Source organism: Pleuronectes platessa, chromosome 11, assembly GCF_947347685.1.
Source record: "Pleuronectes platessa chromosome 11, fPlePla1.1, whole genome shotgun sequence".
NCBI lineage: Eukaryota > Metazoa > Chordata > Actinopteri > Pleuronectiformes > Pleuronectidae > Pleuronectes > Pleuronectes platessa.
Window position 1 is genome coordinate 11,056,092 of NC_070636.1, and position 17,764 is coordinate 11,073,855.

At 41.8% G+C, this 17,764-nt stretch overlaps 1 protein-coding gene across 2 annotated transcripts in view; it reads right to left on the minus strand.

The window, feature by feature from the left end:
* The window catches only part of myo6b (myosin VIb), a 36,725-nt gene extending 19,459 nt beyond the window's left edge, over positions 1 to 17,266 (minus strand). For both annotated transcript variants that reach the window (XM_053435065.1, XM_053435064.1), the window contains exons 1-15: positions 17,097 to 17,266; positions 13,113 to 13,259; positions 10,533 to 10,602; positions 9,967 to 10,040; positions 9,403 to 9,532; positions 8,853 to 8,958; positions 8,423 to 8,478; positions 8,240 to 8,337; positions 7,985 to 8,149; positions 6,603 to 6,683; positions 4,268 to 4,448; positions 2,982 to 3,126; positions 1,371 to 1,528; positions 962 to 1,053; positions 452 to 524 (exon numbers count right to left, since the gene is read on the minus strand). In XM_053435065.1, coding sequence (XP_053291040.1) covers positions 452 to 524; positions 962 to 1,053; positions 1,371 to 1,528; positions 2,982 to 3,126; positions 4,268 to 4,448; positions 6,603 to 6,683; positions 7,985 to 8,149; positions 8,240 to 8,337; positions 8,423 to 8,478; positions 8,853 to 8,958; positions 9,403 to 9,532; positions 9,967 to 10,040; positions 10,533 to 10,602; positions 13,113 to 13,229 — 1,546 coding nt within the window. In that variant the 5' untranslated portion in view covers positions 13,230 to 13,259; positions 17,097 to 17,266. The remainder of the gene's footprint in view (positions 1 to 451; positions 525 to 961; positions 1,054 to 1,370; positions 1,529 to 2,981; positions 3,127 to 4,267; positions 4,449 to 6,602; positions 6,684 to 7,984; positions 8,150 to 8,239; positions 8,338 to 8,422; positions 8,479 to 8,852; positions 8,959 to 9,402; positions 9,533 to 9,966; positions 10,041 to 10,532; positions 10,603 to 13,112; positions 13,260 to 17,096) is intronic.
* Between the last annotated feature and the right edge of the window lie 498 nt (positions 17,267 to 17,764).

Below are 17,764 nucleotides of genomic sequence, written 5' to 3' on the forward strand. Positions count from 1 at the left end.
TAAAGGGACTGACAGCCCTTGGTAGAGTGAAGGTTATGTTTTGACCCCTGTCTGTTTGTTGGTTGGTTGGCTTGTATGTTTGTATGAATTTTAAGCAAGATTACACAAAAATAAGAAAAAGGGCGGATCCAGGAATTTTTAATCTATCTTAAATATTATAAGATTCTTTTGACATTTTCCCCAATTTATCAAGGAATAATAATGAAGAAATCTGGCCTATTTAGAGTACTCATATCTATGAGTGTGTAAAATTTGGTGCAGCCTGATGGGGACTGTAGACTTTTCAGCCTTGAAACTTTTTCATTTTCATCATTTCCAAAATTTTCATCAGACAGTGACAGATACACATCTCATCGGGGAAATCATGAACTTCTGAAAAGAGTCTGTCCAAACAGAAATGTAATAAAAACCACTGTTTGAGGGTCAGCCGGGTTTCAGGAGAGGAACTTACCTATGCAGTCCTGATTGTCAACATAATGGACCTCATTCACGCCCAGCCCTTCCCTCTGATACAGCTCTTGCTCCTGCACAGACAAGTCCCAAAGTCAAACATCAACGCTGGAAATACCGGTTCGAAAAATAGGTTTAATAATCAAATATTTAGTGGCACTTCAAAAAACAAACAAAAACATCAAACCCGTGATACGTGATTCAGTTAATGAGAAAGAGGCCGAAACCAGAATTGGGGAGCATTAATTGGAAACCTTGGAAGGGAATAGCGCAAAGAGATCACAGGAGGAGGAACAAGCCTCTTCGTGTCCCTCGAGAAATTAGCATTTTAATGAGAGAGCGCATGGGAGAGAGAGAGAGAGATGCAGGAGAACATGCACGGAGGGAAAGACAGAAGGAGCTCGGAGCCCCCACCACCTCCTACTGGTGAGTGACATGACATGGCAGGTTTCCCAGGACAGAAGAAGTAAACCACACCGAACCACCCGAGTCCAGACGCCGGATCACCCACCTCTTTGAGAATGCGCTCGTTGAAGAACTGCTGCAGTTTCTCGTTGCAGTAATTGATACAGAACTGCTCAAAGCTGTTGTGCTCGAAATACTCTAAACACGGGGAGCAGGAACAAAAACACATTTCAATTAAATCCAAAATGAAAAACATTAAAAAGGCTGTGTTAAATATGGCAGAGGAGGAAATTAATTCTCTAGGCAAAGTGGCCTGGTAATGAAGTGTGTTTGTGTGTGTGTGTGCGTGCATGAGGGTTCGTGTATTAGGAAACATGCTGGACAGATAAGTGCATCTTTGGACTGAACAAACCAATGGGAGCACAAACTGCATCTGGAAGCTGCAAATTCACAGATTGGCAAAACTTGGTTGAGCTAAATCTCCATTTTGTAGACCACTGGCTGCATTTCATTACCGAACCCAGCGATGTCCAGCACCCCGATGAAGTTGGACGAGGTCTCGAAGGGGAAACACTGGTTCACCCGCTTGACCACGTGATCGAAGAGCCGGCTGTACACGGCCTTGGCCAGGGCATCCCGGGCGTTGTTTGCTTGTTCCACCTTGAGAGGCACCCTGCAGAGGACACACAAAGTGGGGCAGAGACGGTCCGAAAAAACGGGGTCAATGCCGGGCGCCTATTAAATCCCTCTCTTTTATCTATTTATTTTTAAATCAACCCAATTTCCATCTGACAGCAAAAGTTACGCCGTCTCAACGTGACACATTTTGCAGCTTGTGCGCCATTACCCTTCCCAACTTAACAGTCAAGTAAGGCGACCGCTTTAAAACCAAGGTTTCTGAGCCGGAGAGGAACGTATTAAAGCTAAAGTATGAACCTTGAACCCAACAAGGCTCTCTGACGACTCCTCAACACCTTTTATTTTGAATTATTGACGGGGGTCGACTGTACGGGCAGGGTGCAGATCCTCAGTGGCCCAGAGTTCAACTCAGCTCCCCCAGAGGATGAAGAGGATGAATTTAAAATGATATGGTCTGGGTATTCTTTTTCGCTGCTATGATCGCTCTTTACTCACTTTGATCCTGTTCTCCTTTTCTCGTCTCAATGGGGGGGGGGGGGGGGAACACTGTATATTACAAACGGGGATATGCCTCCACATCCTGACTCTCGTGAGAATACACAAGCTCTTTTATGTAGCAAGTCTTTTTCGAGATCCTTACACTTAACCTCAGTGGAAGGCTTCTTTTTTTTTTTATCAGATACAATGCTTCATATGCACACTAGTTAGATACACCCCTCATGCCTGGTACCATCACATCCAATCCCCCCCCTCCCCCTGTTACCCTCAGCCTCCCATTGGGTAGACTGGGGCTTAATGACAAAACCCCTAAGCTCCACCTGCTCCCCAGACGGCGGGGCCTCTACTGTACCGCGGCCATGCTCGCCTGCCTCCTCAGATACGAGCTGCATTATTTATGTGGAGAAAACACTTCCAGGCCAGGCAAGCATCTGGCCCCCCTGAAATATTCATCCACCAAACGTGCCCCCCCATCACTACAAAACCACATCTACACCACAAGTACAGAGCAGCAGTGCCGGTACTGTGCCATATTCCCCCTCCGTACATTGTGCCTTTTAACCTGCGAGTAAAACAATTTGCAACCATGCACTAAATAAAATCATTAGCTCTATCATATACTCCTTTCTCAAACTAAGACCGTAAAATAACAGGGTTAACTCAGTGTCATAATTTAATCTCATCCTCTTGCTCGATAAATACATCTCAAGACTTTGCAGGCTTGTCACTGATAAGTACAGGAAACAACTGCTTATCCAGGAACTGTGCCGTTTAAATTCCAGTTGGTTAATCTCCGTCTAAGGAGAATTAGCCGTTCTCAGATTATGAACTCATTGCCTTAATTCTGTTTAATTCATTTCAAAGATTGTTTTTTGTTTGTAAATGAAGGCAGTATCCATATAATATTAAGATGATTTCCTCCATTAAAACCCATGAGAAGTTGCAAAAGGAGTCTTGAATCATACAAGGCTGAAAACCACTGCTCTTACTTGATAACTGTTCCTTTGGCGCCCCCTGCTGTGGTGAGCATGACTCTCGTTGTGAGGCTGACGCGCAGATCGTCCTGGTCCAGACCGAGCAGATCAGCACAGTACTCCAGAGTCTGGCTGCACTGATTTCTTAAAACACATCCACCTGAAACACACAGTAAATATAAACAGTAAGAACCCCACACATACAGGTTGTTGTTGAACAATGTGGAAAATACTAATATTGGCTCTCCTTCCAATGCATTTTCAGGGACGTCATTACATACACGTGCAATTTAATCTCTACAAAATGTGATTCATTATGAGTTGTAAGCACCTTAGAGCTAATTTGATGTTGAAGAAGAACACTAGTGTTGCTTTCAGACATGCACTGAAGTCAGGACATATTTCTGAGATTATTCAGAGGGGCCGTATGTGAGAATACAAATGTGCGAGTCAGTTGCTCCGGACATTCTCCAGAACTTTCTCCACCGGCCTGTCTTGAGTGAGCTCATGTGAGAATACAGCAGTAAAATGTTGAGAGAATTCTGAACACTGAACCTGCCAGTGTGTGGATGATGGATGATGGATGAAAAAGAAGAGCCCTAAACGTAGAAGACGCTGACAAAGACGTCAAAATGGAGAGAACATTAGATTTGAGAGCTTTTGGTGAATGTCGACGTGCTGTGAAGAAGAACACGTACTTTCCCGCTTCCTGCTCCCTCTACCCATGATCCATGATTAACTAAATATATAATATCGTTTTCTATTTTTTTATTCTATTTTTATGAACTAATGTGAGTGAAGTAAAGAGGTGATTATCAATGGCTCCTTCCACAATCAGAGGTCTAATGTGAAGGTGAATGCGGAATCTCAGTTGTGGTCATTCAGTGAATTGAGGAAGGAACTGTTGACAACTTCCCTTTAAAAAGCTGCTGACGTGGATCTATTCAATCCTAAGAGACATCGACTGTCTGGACAGAAATATAAAGAATGAAGAAGAAAGGAGAGGGAGATAGACATCGTGGTTGCCGAGGTAACAGAGGTCTTATTATTATCACCACATTTGGAGTAAATTGTTATTGTGTTGACAGACAAAGCTCTGGTTGAACAACACAACCAAAAAAACACTGTGCGGACTTATTGAACCACAGATGGATACTGCAGCATCAAGGAAGTAAAAATGTTCTACTTCTACTTTTTAAAATAGGCTAAAACTAAAATACCCCCGCAGTGAAATGTGTTGCCAGAAAAATATTGATCATCTCACGAATTATCCCAACAAATTCTTTTGTTTCCTTCCTCACCCGAGGAGCTGCCCGTCTCTTCAAAGTCGATGTTGCCCAGATGTAAGACGCCGGCGACCACCCGGAACAGGTCCAGCTTCTCGGTGTCATCCAGGCCAATCTTCTTCATGGCCCCGCACATCCTGTTGAAGTCGCCCTGGTCGTCGAGGAGAGGGTCCTTCAGGGCGCCGACCTTCAGATGCTGCAGAAGACACCAGAGAGTTAGAAACGGTCGGGAAACTGTAAAAAAGTGTATAAGCTCAATTCAGATCAGGATTTACTCAAAGAATCTGTGAATATTGATCTGTATTTTATATTATTCAAAGTCTGAATGCCTTCAAATATTGAGTAAATGTGATTCTAAACTATAAAAGCCACACGTTAGAGATGAACAAACCCAAAAATATCTGACCAGTAAAAGCCTCCACCAGCAGCAGCACACAACAAACACACCACCCTATGAAACCAAGGCTACTCTGCTCTAACCCTATGTCTCCAAATGTCTGGTCAACTAATGTATTTATACTTTTAAAGAAAAGACAAAACCCATCTGAAACATTAATGTTATCTCAGGAGTGGGTGAAAACAGAGAGGAGAAACATGCAGCGTGAAAACATGACTGGAACAAACCACTTCAAGAATCATCAGGGGTCAAGACTGTAGCTTGAACGCAGAGAGACAATTAACAAGGGCTGCACAATTATGACTAATAATGACTCTTGAATAAAGTGATTTGTAAGAAAACTTTCACAGTTACTGTATTGATGGGAACATGTTTCGTCATAGTTTTGACCTAGTCACACAAATATCATGGGTCAAAGTTCACCAGAGTGGAACTACACGTGAAGCCATGCTGCAAATCACATGTTTCACGGTTGGGCCCTGAGACAGCAAGTCTGCAATATCAAAATACTTAAAGTATCGATTGTGTCTCCGGCAAATAAACTGTGCAGCCCTTCATCGTCCAGTCGGACTGAAACCAGCTGAATGAGCATCCTTTGTGTTTTTCTAACCCCGCCCGGCTGTGGCAGACCCATGCAGAGAAGAGGAAGCGTCCACTACACACAGCAGCATGTGGAAAACCTTCAGGAGGAACACAGGAGAAAGAGCAGCAACACACAACTCTGATAAAAAAAAAGGAACACGTCACCTTGTTGTCCTATATACAGAAACAGAGACATGTGGCAGGACACACAGACGTACAACAATGTGTTAATAACACAGAGTACTCGCAACCACAGCTTACAGGGATTCCAACGATTACTAGACACTGTTAAAAATTTATTAACACAAAAAAAACTGGAGCACAGATACAGTTTTTAATCTGTGTTTGGGTGCAAATATTCCAATGGAAAATTTTTAAATATATGTTTTTTTTTAGATATTAATACACACACTGAAGTACAACTCAGCTAATATCATATAGTACATGAGTAAAACATCAGAGCCTGACCGATACAAATAAAAAACAGTAAATCTGGGATGTTATTATCAGACCCTTATGACAAAGAAATATAATTGTGGCTTGATATTTTACAGTTTAACCATAAATGTTATGATTAATAACTATTAATATAAACAAAAATATAAATACAACCAGATACGTAGAACTTCAATTAAGAAAATAATAATAAATGCAAATGCTTTCTGTATTGTTGATTTTGTTAAAATAAATATATGGTAAAAGTAAACACTTTGAAAATCAAGGGAATAAAGGATTTGATTGGACTTTAAGGTGAAGCAAGTTCAAATCATTACCCTTCTTTGCTCAATAAACTCATTATGTGTAAACCCATTAAAAAAAAGTGCTGAAAGCTCCTTTGTTTTCCACCATTTCACCTGGAAGTTACATCAACATAGAAGGGAGACATTATTCTGTCTTAGAAAAACAACAAGTGAAGTGAACATGTATAATTAGTCCCTGAGAGAGCGACCTGTCACACTTATTTTTCTAATTGTTTCATGATATTAATTACACTTCTCCTGCAGGCTCTGCGGCGCAGCTCGCCGGGGGCCTGGCTCGTTTTCATATCGTACATAATTCATCAAATACGCAGACTTGAACTAATTTCCCGGCATAAAATATCGCGATTGACCAGGGTTTTTTTTTTGCATATCATCTCACTTGGCAACAAATATTTCAAAAAACACGGTCTGGGATTTGCTTTCACTCCCATTCTCAGTGATCGTTATTGCATATCTTAATCATTCATCGCAGAGTGATACATTTTCTGCCTTTGTCTTCTTGCTCTCAAAAAACTTTGCCCCCGAACAAAGACAAACGCAACACAAGTGTCAAAAATAATCATAACAACTGAGATCCTAGTAATTGAACCAGAACAGGATGTGACATTACCTCGGGACTCTTGCGACTCTGCATGATTTGTTTATCCGAGTCTTTACTGGCAAAGTACCTGGTGCATCCGCGGTTCAGATACTGCAAAAAGAGAAAACAAACTTTTAGAAAACAATTAAACATAATTAGCATTTTGATGAATTTAATTCAGACACATTGCCGGGGATATTTGTATTGATTTCCGGCGTCGCAACGATTTACTCTGCCGTCTTCCAATATTGCTCCACAGCTGACTGGTAGTGAATTGCACAAAGTAATTGCCTCTGTTGATGTGGGCATCACCTCGGGGATCTGATATCATGACACGATGATAAACATCTAAGAGGGAACAGCTCGAGCTGCTTGTTCTTCCGTTAAGTGTTGTTTTGCAATGCGTGCAGAAGAAAAATCCCGTCTGGGATAAACACCTTCATGCTCTCTGACTCTGCCCCTGCTGAGTTGATAATTGCTTTCGAACGGGACAGAATTCAATTGTGGAATATTTTGTTGCTGAGGGGAGTTTGATTTCACGCGGGGGGGAACTTTCAATTTTCACTCAAGAAAGTACGAATAAACAATTATAATCTAACAATCTAATTATGACACATTCCTATTATGAAATACAAATGAAGTAAAGTAAACGTTTGTTTTAGCTTTAAAAAAATGGAGATTCCTGCTCTCTTTCAAAAAAACAAGATCACTGTTTCATTTGCTTTCATTGCATTAATTGTATCCTCTATCACATGGTCCCTGTTCAGACCTGCTGGTATTATTATCCATCCTGAGAGACCCAATCACAGAGTCAAGCACGTCTCTTCACACCTGATATTAAAATACATCCTGAATGTGTCTCGTGTGACCACTTGGAATGGAATATTACTTCCCCGCTCTTTAAGCAAATACATAAACTTGTTATTTCTGTCATCAGAGACCGAATTATGTTGCTTTCACCCTGTCTGAGTTTACAGATCATCTGATGTCACTGTGTTTTTGTGTGTCTGTGTGTGTGTGTGTGTGAGTCAGGAGGGGCTGAAAGAATCTCAGGCAGCTGCTATGAAGAAAGATTTTACCAATTTAAGGAAAGTATCAATCATTATGTGGCAATCAGTGTTGATATTATGACGTTGGCCTCAAACAAATCGTGTAAAAGTGTAAAAATACTTTAGATTTCTGATGGTGTAACTGCAGGTCAGAGATTTCAGCTGACAGAGCGAAAAGAATGTGGCCCCATACCACCTCAGAGTGTGTCCTGGTGATGCCTTTGGGTGCACTCATGCCTGTTCTCAGTGCTTTCCACTTGTGATCACACAGGATGGATGTAAATACCAAGTGTGACTGGGGTCATATATGTTCTTCTGCTGAGAATCATCCAAACTCCCTGGGGTCCCTGTGAGCCCACTGACCCTGAAGCTGTCTGGAGAGTCCAGGTGCAGTTTCTTCTTGATGTCCTCAGATGCTCCGGCACACAGTCGGTAGAAGATGTGGTAGTTCCTCTCCTCGTTGCTCTGAGTGCAAATCCTCGACTTCTCCAGCAGGTAGTGGGACACAAATCCTCCCACAACTGCATTCTGGAAGAACAAAAAAAAGAGAAAGAAATCAAGTCTTAACAGCAGATTCAAAGAATGATAAATCAACTTAGATCGGCGATCATCCGTTACCTTTTCATTGAAGTGGATTTCTACAAACTTCCCAAACCGGCTGCTGTTATTGTTCCGAACTGTTTTAGCGTTTCCAAAGGCCTCGAGAAGAGGATTCGCTGGATGAGGGAAAGAATACACATCAGCATCACACAGCCCTCAAACACAGCGCACACAGGGTTTTCACTGGTTATAATGAATTACCTTCTACAATTCTCTCGTCAATATCCTGACCGCTTCCATATGTTGTGGTCAGATATCTATAGTATGGGGGGGGGGGGGGGGGGGGGGTAATAGAGGTGAATAAAAAAAGGTTTAAAAGCCAAAAGTACACGCACACTAAAACTGAATCCACAGTTTACACAGTTGAACATTAGTACTGTTGCATTTCCTTATGACAATAGCAACACAGAAGTAGTGAATGGCTTCTTTTGAATTAATGTGATCATGTAAAGAAACAGCTGAGAGGTCATTGTTTTTGTTTGTTTAATGTCAGAATGCCTCCAGGTAAATGTCGTATTGTTCATCTTTTTGTGGGACAAGGCACAATCGTAGGGTCTCAATAAGATGTGAAGAGTCTCGGTTAATATGAGGAACAGAATTTTGACGCAGTATAGTTCCGGTGAGTTCCTACCTGAGAACGAACTTGGTGTTTTCAGTCTTCCCGGCACCAGATTCACCTGAAACTATGATGGACTGACTCATCTTGAGAACCTTCATGTCCCTGTAGGCTTTGTCGGCTAAAGAGAAAAAATAGCACCCATTACTTTATTTTCAAGCATAATCAGGATGTACTCAGGGAACAGTTTAAGAAAATGCAATGATGCAAACTTTATATTATCTCATCAGGGAGGTTCAGACTACAATAACAAATTAAAAATGAACATTGCATTAGTTTTCATATATCTGTTGTCCTGTTCACATTTTCACAAGTAGACAACAATGTGACTTTATGTATTTTTGTATTGCATTATTTACTAAATCTCTTCTGATAAAAAAATAATAGAATGTACTACTAATAATATATAAAATAAAGATCCATTCTCTGTAATAGACAAAAATGTATCTAATACTGAAGATAAACTCAGGATAATACCAAATCTTGTTAATGTTAATGCAACTGGACTTATACTACTTGAACCTGCAGATATACTGTGCAGCTGTTAGCAGGCGTTGGCTCTCACCTATAGCATAGACGTGAGGTGGCAGCGTGCCCAGGGACTTCCCCCGGTACGACTTGATGGTGTCTGGGCCGTACAGCTTGGGGACGTCAAAGTAAGGATTCACAGCTATCAGGATGTTTGCTACGTAAGTCTGTGCGAGATGTAAAATACACGACACAAAGAGAAAGTTCATTAAACAGTGAAAAAGAAATGCACATTAATTATTGAACAATGCGACTGCAGAGGTGAAAATGAGACACACCCTGACTTGTTAACTTATCTTTCCTTTCTCATCTACCGGCTGTCCCTCATTCCCTAAGTGATGGCCCGGGATCAGAGTCGGGTTAGACCATCTGACTTTGTGACCCTGGGCTTGGTTCCCTTCCCTCTTTACCACATGGTACTTCTCCACCCCCCGGGACTTAAGGATAGAGATCCTCTCTCTCCTTCTGTCACCTCACTTGTTACTGTATCTCCTTATGATGCAATTCAATAGCAATGTCTTTAAGTGATTGCAAGAGGATATGCAAAGGTTTCTTACTCTAGCTACAATAAAGACAAGTACAGGCGAGGAAGAGAACGTACATAAATGTGGTCTTTGTTGTATCGCACTCGAACGTTGTTGAGAAGTGTCGCTTCATTCAAGTACATGAGGGAACCTGACAAAACAGGGGAGAACAGAGACAATTAATAATAATATGATTATAATAGTCTGTATTTATAGCACCTTTCAAAACACGGTTACAAGTTAAAAATGAAAAATGGAAGGCGAGCTAGAGGAAACAATTTAAAAGGTCACACTGCATCAGAGGACAGATATGCAAACAGATAGAGATGAGAAATGAGTAAAAACATTATAAAATAAATACATTTTAACATAAAAAGACTCCTAATAAGTCTTTAGGAGAGGAGTTTGCCAGACAGATCTCAACAGGGACATTGTCCTGGAAGGGAGCCCTGAGAGTCCTCAGCCAGGTATTGAAATAGTGAAAGGCCTTCGCTGAGGACCTCAGGTTACGACTGGGGGTTAGTATCTAAAATGTACTGAGGTGCAAGTCCAAAACGGGCCTTAAAAGTCAGCAAAAAAAATCTTTAGATATATTCTAAATCTGAGTAGCATGCATTACAAGAAATGAGGGACTTATACTTACAGTTGTCATCTACAAGTTTGTTGACGTCGTCCTCAGCCGGGAAGACTTGGCTCATTGGAGCAATAAAGGTCTGAGAAGACAGAAACAATTTTCCTCACTAATCAATTCACTTTCAGGACACACCTACTTGCTACATGAATCCCTGACAACTGAAAACACATGATTATTTAATATTTAGTTATTGTTTGGAACGCTTATGACAATAAACACATTTTATTAGCATCCTATTAAGCATGAAACAACAGCTAAACAAGCATGAATAAACATGAGTCATTCATCACGCTTATAGATCACAGTGGTGATGTTTGGTGCGACGACGTGTTCCCAGGCTAAATTAGTTACTGATATTCTCACTCTGTTGTCTGACTTAATGGAAATAAATTCAATGGAACAAGCCGGCTGTGAGAGAAACAACGAGAAGACATGGCAGCATGATGAATAATTTGGTGGGAGAGCAACAGGATCTGAACACCTGAGCGAATAAGTGAGTGTGTTTGAGTGTGTGTGTGTGTGTGTGTGTGTGTGTGAGTGTCTATGTGTGGAGGAAAGACAATGGTGGAGCACTGTACCAATCAAGTTATTAAAAACAACTCCCATTTGAACAAACTCAAGAAATGTACTGATGCTAAACAAGACAATGACATGTCTGATTATTCCCTATAATAAACACTCTTTCACATCATTAACATATTCATTACACTCCCTGAAGCAAGAGCCCTCCTTGTGTGTGTGTGTGTGTGTGTGTGTGTGTGTGTGTCTGTGTGTCCCAGTCTGAGCCAAGACCCATGCTTTATTACCACCAACGCATAAACAGAATCCGCTTTGTGTGCCAGCTACAATACCTTGGCTCGATCTGGACATGCCCGTCCACAATAACAACCGTGTGAGAAATGTCCCACCGATAAAAATTGACAAAGAGGAAGAGACAGGCCGGGCTGAGGGGCAGCGCACAGAGCCGAGCCACTAATGAGTTCAACGCTGCAGTAAAACGACACTCAATGGGCCTTTCATTCCCTCGCTGAATGGAGAAGAGTTACAGTCCTGCAATGGGGCATCAACTCATAATCGTCATTCGAGGGCTCTTACGAGGGAGGTTCGCTTCATACCCGCTTCAAATCGGCTCCAGCTGAGAGTGGTGCACCTTGAAAATGTGCATATTTGGGAGTGATGTAGAGGAGGGGACAGTATAAAGCCGTTTCCAGACATATACAACAATTGGGTTTGTGTTTCACATATGAAGAACGCAGCAGGAGAATGTCCAGAGCTTCCAGGTGAGGGTTCTCATGTGGAAAGCTCGTCCACATCTTCTGTGGCGTCTGCTACTTGTGTGGCTTCTATTTTTCAGCCTGAGATATATGTATTCTTTTTCGTTTTCAGTTTTTTCATGTTCAAACACCATCAACAGACTCACTTTTCGGACTTTTCTGACATTTTCTACATTTTCTACAGAAACCCGTGGGAAAAGTTTTAGAAAATGTCTGGAGCAACTGAATAGGGCAGCAGCACTCTCACATACAGCCCCTCCAGAGAAATGCAGAGGCAGCTTTAATATTATGTAGTCAGATAATTGCTGGTTTCAAATTTACCTTGATTCTCTCGGGTTTTATTGGGATTAAAATGAAGTTTTAAAAACTAAAAAATATTGAAATTCCTGAAAAATATTTCAATAATTCCCCAAAAAGATAGATTCTGGATTCTAACATATACAAAAGACCAAAAAAAAGAAGATAATATGACTTTAAATCAGGCAGATATAGAAAGATGTCCTACACAACTTTTTAACATAGAAAACTAAAGAGAACACAAACCTGGTAACAAACATCAATCATACAAAAAAAGCACTTGTGCATTATATTGAGCTGTACCAGTACCACGGCTCTAATTTAAGCTGCTTACTGGCCCAACTGAATGGAAGTGTTGACATCTCCGCTGCTTCAGACTCAGTGTGGTGCTGTTGTGCTTAGTGGGACACCTGAACACAATGAAACCAGACACACCTGCCAAAAGGTCTGGGACCACGAGCTGTGGAGAGAACGTACCAAACGCAGAGAGGGAGCTGCTGCAGGTCGGCCGTGAACCTCCGAGGGCCCGGTGCCTTCAGGGGACGCGTGACGGCTCAGGTGTAACAGGTGGCCTTTACCTCCTAATGAGCAGCTCTCCCTGAAGGCAACACTATCGGCACACCTGCTGCTGCTCGCATTATTTATTCATGGCGCCGTACACGCGGCCTCTCGTGTTTCTCACATTTTACACTTTGCTGCCGACGCCTTTTTACCTGAAACGGCCCTCAAGACAGACAGAAAATATATAATTACGTTTTCATTGCCTGCACCGTGCTTTGAGATTATTTCATGAAACCCTTGTGCGTGAGTTTGTGAATAAACCCACGTGTGTATGTGGCGATGACCCCACCTGGGATTAAGGTGAACAACAACCAGTGAATGTGCAACTCTCTCATTGACTTGCAGAGACAGGTGAAAGAAACACAAGCACCATGCCACTGTTACCTCAGCCTCATTTCTCCTACCGGACGCTGCCTGTAAATGGAAAGCAGGGGTGAGGCTGTGTGCGATCACCCACCTTGCCCCTCTGGTTCAGTGGTTCTATGGTGAGCGTGTCGGCTCCTATGTCCACGATCATGCCCAGCTGGAACCCGTCGGCCGGGTGGGGCGCCCATACCGGCTTCCCGTCCTCCATGGCTCACCTCCCGTCAGCACGGCTACACAACTAAGAGAAGGAGGAAGACAGGGAGAAGGAAGAGAGGGATTATGAATATGCGGCTTAAAATAAACATGCAAAGCACAGGAGACCGTTTTGCATTTGTACCCTGTACAGCCTGTTCCCTATGACAACACAGAATAAACATTTTGCCATAAACATTATCTCTCAACTGACACAGAGACTGAAATCAAGGTAGCTCGGTCTGACTGATAGAACTTTCCAGGATATCCCCCCGAAAAAACACAAATATGTAAAAAAAAATCATGAATCTAATTGATCTATTATTGGTTTTCTCCCTCATTTGCATGATGTGATTGACAGTTTTGCTTTCCATTAACCTGATATCCCTCCTACTGATCTTACAAGAAGGGATTTCCCATTGGACCGGGACTGGAGTTTGTTTGCGATCCCGAGTAAGGACAACACTCCCCCAAGCGACCTAACATGAAACCCCCCCAAACAATTCCATTTGGACTCTTCCGTGCTGCCAATAGGTTGAACGCCATGGTTTCATGTGTGTCTCATTAACGGATCTTGAGGTTATGTTCACGCATCCAATTAGGTTCAGGGATTGAGTTCAGATGTCAATGAGGATATGATGCTGAGATAACTGCTGATGCATCCTTGTGCAAGGACTCACAGTTCAACAAGTGCATCACATCAGCTCAATGCTGGAGCCGGCACTGCAGAGGTAACCTGTACTGACCAACACCATTTAATGTCTCTCTAGATCGAGATCTTGCATTATGCATAACTCTCTCTACAACATCTTTATTGTTATTACTTCTACTTTCCAGGTCACATTATATCTTCTTATCCTTCCTAGTTACATTACTTAAAGGTTCAGTGTGTAGAATTTAGTGACATCTAGTGGCAAAGCTGCATGTTGCAGCGGAACACCCTCACTTAAACCTAAACTATAAAAGGCCCATTCTAGGGTAAAAAAACAACAAAATTTGCAATTTAGATGAAACACACTAGTAGAAACATCATTAGGATTATTTTATATTCAATTTCTGCCAATTGATCCCTTTCACTCCAATCTTACACACTGAACCTTTAATGGAACATCAGAGAGACTTTTACTGCTTCGTTATCAAGCTTGTGTCTCGTCTGGTCAATAAACCTGCATCTGGTGAATACCCTCTGTGTACTTTGTCAGTACACAACTGATATTTCCCATCAGGCCTTTCACTAGAAGGACTTTGTAAGGATGTTTTATATTATCCCCTCTAATGCTTATATTTCTGGACGGAAGAAAACAGGATGATATGAGGAACCATCTCAAATACTATTGTCAATGAAAAACAAATGATACCTTCTGAAGGAATGGTAAATGGTTTGTATTTAAACGTCACTTTTTTATTGTTGATGACCACTTAAAGAACTTTCCAGCACACGTTTGCCATTCCCCCAGTCATACTCATATTCATACAACGCATTTCAGTTCGTTCAGTGCCCAAGGACACTTCAGCAGGCAGAATAGAGCAGCCTGGGATGCAACCACCGACTTTGTTGTTCGTGGGCAACACGCTCTACCTCTTGAACCACAGTGATCCACCATACACCCTTAATAATTCACAATAGCATAAATGAATGATCTTCAGTGGAATAATAATAAAATGCTAATGAAGGGCGATTGTTCAAACTGCTACCCGCAGAAAGTGAACGTAACTTGAGACAGAGAATCTGCTGTTATCTCAGTTTATTGCTCTATGGCTCATCTATTACTAGAGCAATAATCATAGGTTCAAACTCTGTGCCTTTTCTCTGTGGAGGCCATCAGCCAGGCCTGGATAAGAGATCTTATATCATAGAGCCCGACGCCACTGTCAAGGCCAAAACAAGAGCTAAATGAACTGTGAGAACCGAAGAGCATGAATAGATGTGAATGCAATGTGTTGCTTCTAATATCTGTTCTGGAATATCATCCGAGTTTTCTGTAATAATGGAAAAGGTTTCGTTCGTAACGTTGAGAAAACTGAGACACGTTCCTTGTTTGCATTTGTAAATTTGTAGTGATACTCATTTGACTATCAAATACTGTAGGACTGTTAATGATGAACCTACACAGTGTGTGTCTGTCTTTAAACCACGTCTAAACATGCATGTAGCGAGAAAGAGGGAGGACAAGATCAGTTCTCTGTTATCTTCAACCTTCTAGTGTGAGCTCAAGGCTAGTTGGGGTCCCTGAGTCTTTGTCTGATCGCTGATAACAAGAGTGTGTTCTCACAGTTTCCAACTTCTGGTTTACAAGATCTCAGCACAGCTCAAATCTACACGAGCGACAAAGGCCTACATGACAGCATTCATCTTGCCATAAGATCAGGAGTAATCTTTATCTTGTTTAGGAGCACGCTGTCCATACAGTCTGCTGCAAACAAGTTTCCGAACACAACACATCCTTCTTCATCAGACTCGGCTCTGCTCCCTGAGCCAAACCCTTGGAGATCCGCATGCTCCTTTCACAGCAAACCTCCAAAACAACCTGCTATGGCACTTAGACAGGGTGATGCCCTCAAAAGTCTGTCCTGAAAGTCTGCACCTGCGAAGCGGAGGCATCGCTCGCCGCTCTCAGCCACACTGAGACCAATCCCTCATGAGTAACTGACTCTGCAGCCTCCAATCCTCTTAGGGTTTGACCCCAATCCAGACAGAGAGGTGAGACGCTACATGTGGGATCTAAGCCCTCACGTATAAAAAAAAAAAGTCAGCTATCAGAGTTTTAAATGGCGTCATGTGTCCTGGGGAAACAGAAAGAGAACCGCAGTGTAGAGGAGGTAGGAAACATAAACACACACAAAAGCACAGTGGAGCTCTGAGTCAAAGAAGGCCGCACACAAACACGCCTCTGGTTTCCTGCCTCTTGCTTCCTGTTCCCTGGCAGGCCAAGGGGACATGGGGGGGGGGGAGCACTGGATGTGGAGGTCAACAGGTCAAAGAGAGACACACACAGGTCCCACGGTCGGAGGTGAACCTTTTCAGAAAGGGCTGTGGCAGCAGGTTAGAGTCACGAGAATTTGAATAATTGTAAATAATTTAGCATATGAAATGAACCGAATGGGAAAACATTAAACATCTGAAACTACAGTGCCAGGGCGATCAAACAATATCAATAATTATCACAATATATATTTCATCAATGGAAATATAACAAAAGATATATATCGATATGTTTAACACAGCGAGGAGGTATAACACATGAATGATCTGTAAACAATATTAATCAAATGTTTATCAAATCAACCTTAACTCAAGTTTTTAAATCTCATGTGAAACTTATCATGATGAGCATGAATATTTAATTACTTTTTAAAAATCCTTATTATTTTTGGTCCTATCTTCCAGCCCTACCTTTTATATTTTGTTATCTGTGTAAATATTTTTTTATAATTTACTTTTTGACACTTTCCTTTTGTTTGTCTTTACTTTTTCATATAAACTAGTAAGCCATTTTGTAACTGTGTTATGAATACATACACTTAATTTTTTGTATAATTAATATAATTATTCCAGAGACTACTCTACAACCAAACAGTAATTTGTTTTAACTTCCTGAAGCTTTGAGACTCGTTAGAAGACAACTTCATGATCAAAGTGCATTTATACAGACTAACTCCAGACTGAAGGTTCTAAGCCCCTTAGAAATAAGCCATAATAAGCACTGTGCGACTCAGACAGTAAATAAACACTCCTACCAGTACAAGTACTAGAAGTAGAGGACACCCCCCCCCCCCCCCCCCCCTCCATCCACCCACGGAACCGAGCAAATAACACAAAGTACCTGGAGCTGACTCTTTACTGTTCACTACAAAAGTTGGGACAGAAGCGTTCGGCACTTACGACTCGTGTCCTTCACTCGGTGCAGAGCAGGAAGTTTAAAGTCCCTCATGCGGACTTGTTCGCTGTTGTTTTTTCCCGTAAAGTCCAACTTCCTCTCGGCGCGTCTCTCCTCCTGCAGCGGGACAGCACAGGACAGCGCGGCACGGCACGGGACAGCCCGGGACAGGATGGAGCAGCAGTGTCTGGACGTCACGCTGCGCTGGAGCCGCGGTGAGCGCACTGTGACGTCACCCAGGACTGGAAGGTGCGTTGAGGTGCGGCTCGTAAGTTTACGTGTCAGGTAGATTCATGTGGATCCATTCACTTTACATATTCTCGCACTGTGTTTATTTTATTTCTTGTTGTACTAGTTTTTATTACATAAAATGTTCCATATATCCTTACACTTAAATGTTATTATCTTTACACTTTGCATGCCTAATTTTGACTCTTGCTTCTGTAATATCGCAAATTTCCCCATTGTTGGACTGATAATTATGATCTTATCTTTTCATAACATTGCAGCGAGGTAAAACTAATACAAATGATAATAACAATAAGAACAGCCATAATAATAACAACAATAGCGATACTAACAATAGTTTATTTGCATAAAAACGTATCTAAACAGGTTATAAAGTGCATGCTTTACAAAATGCATAGGGAGAAAACAACACAGAACTAAACAA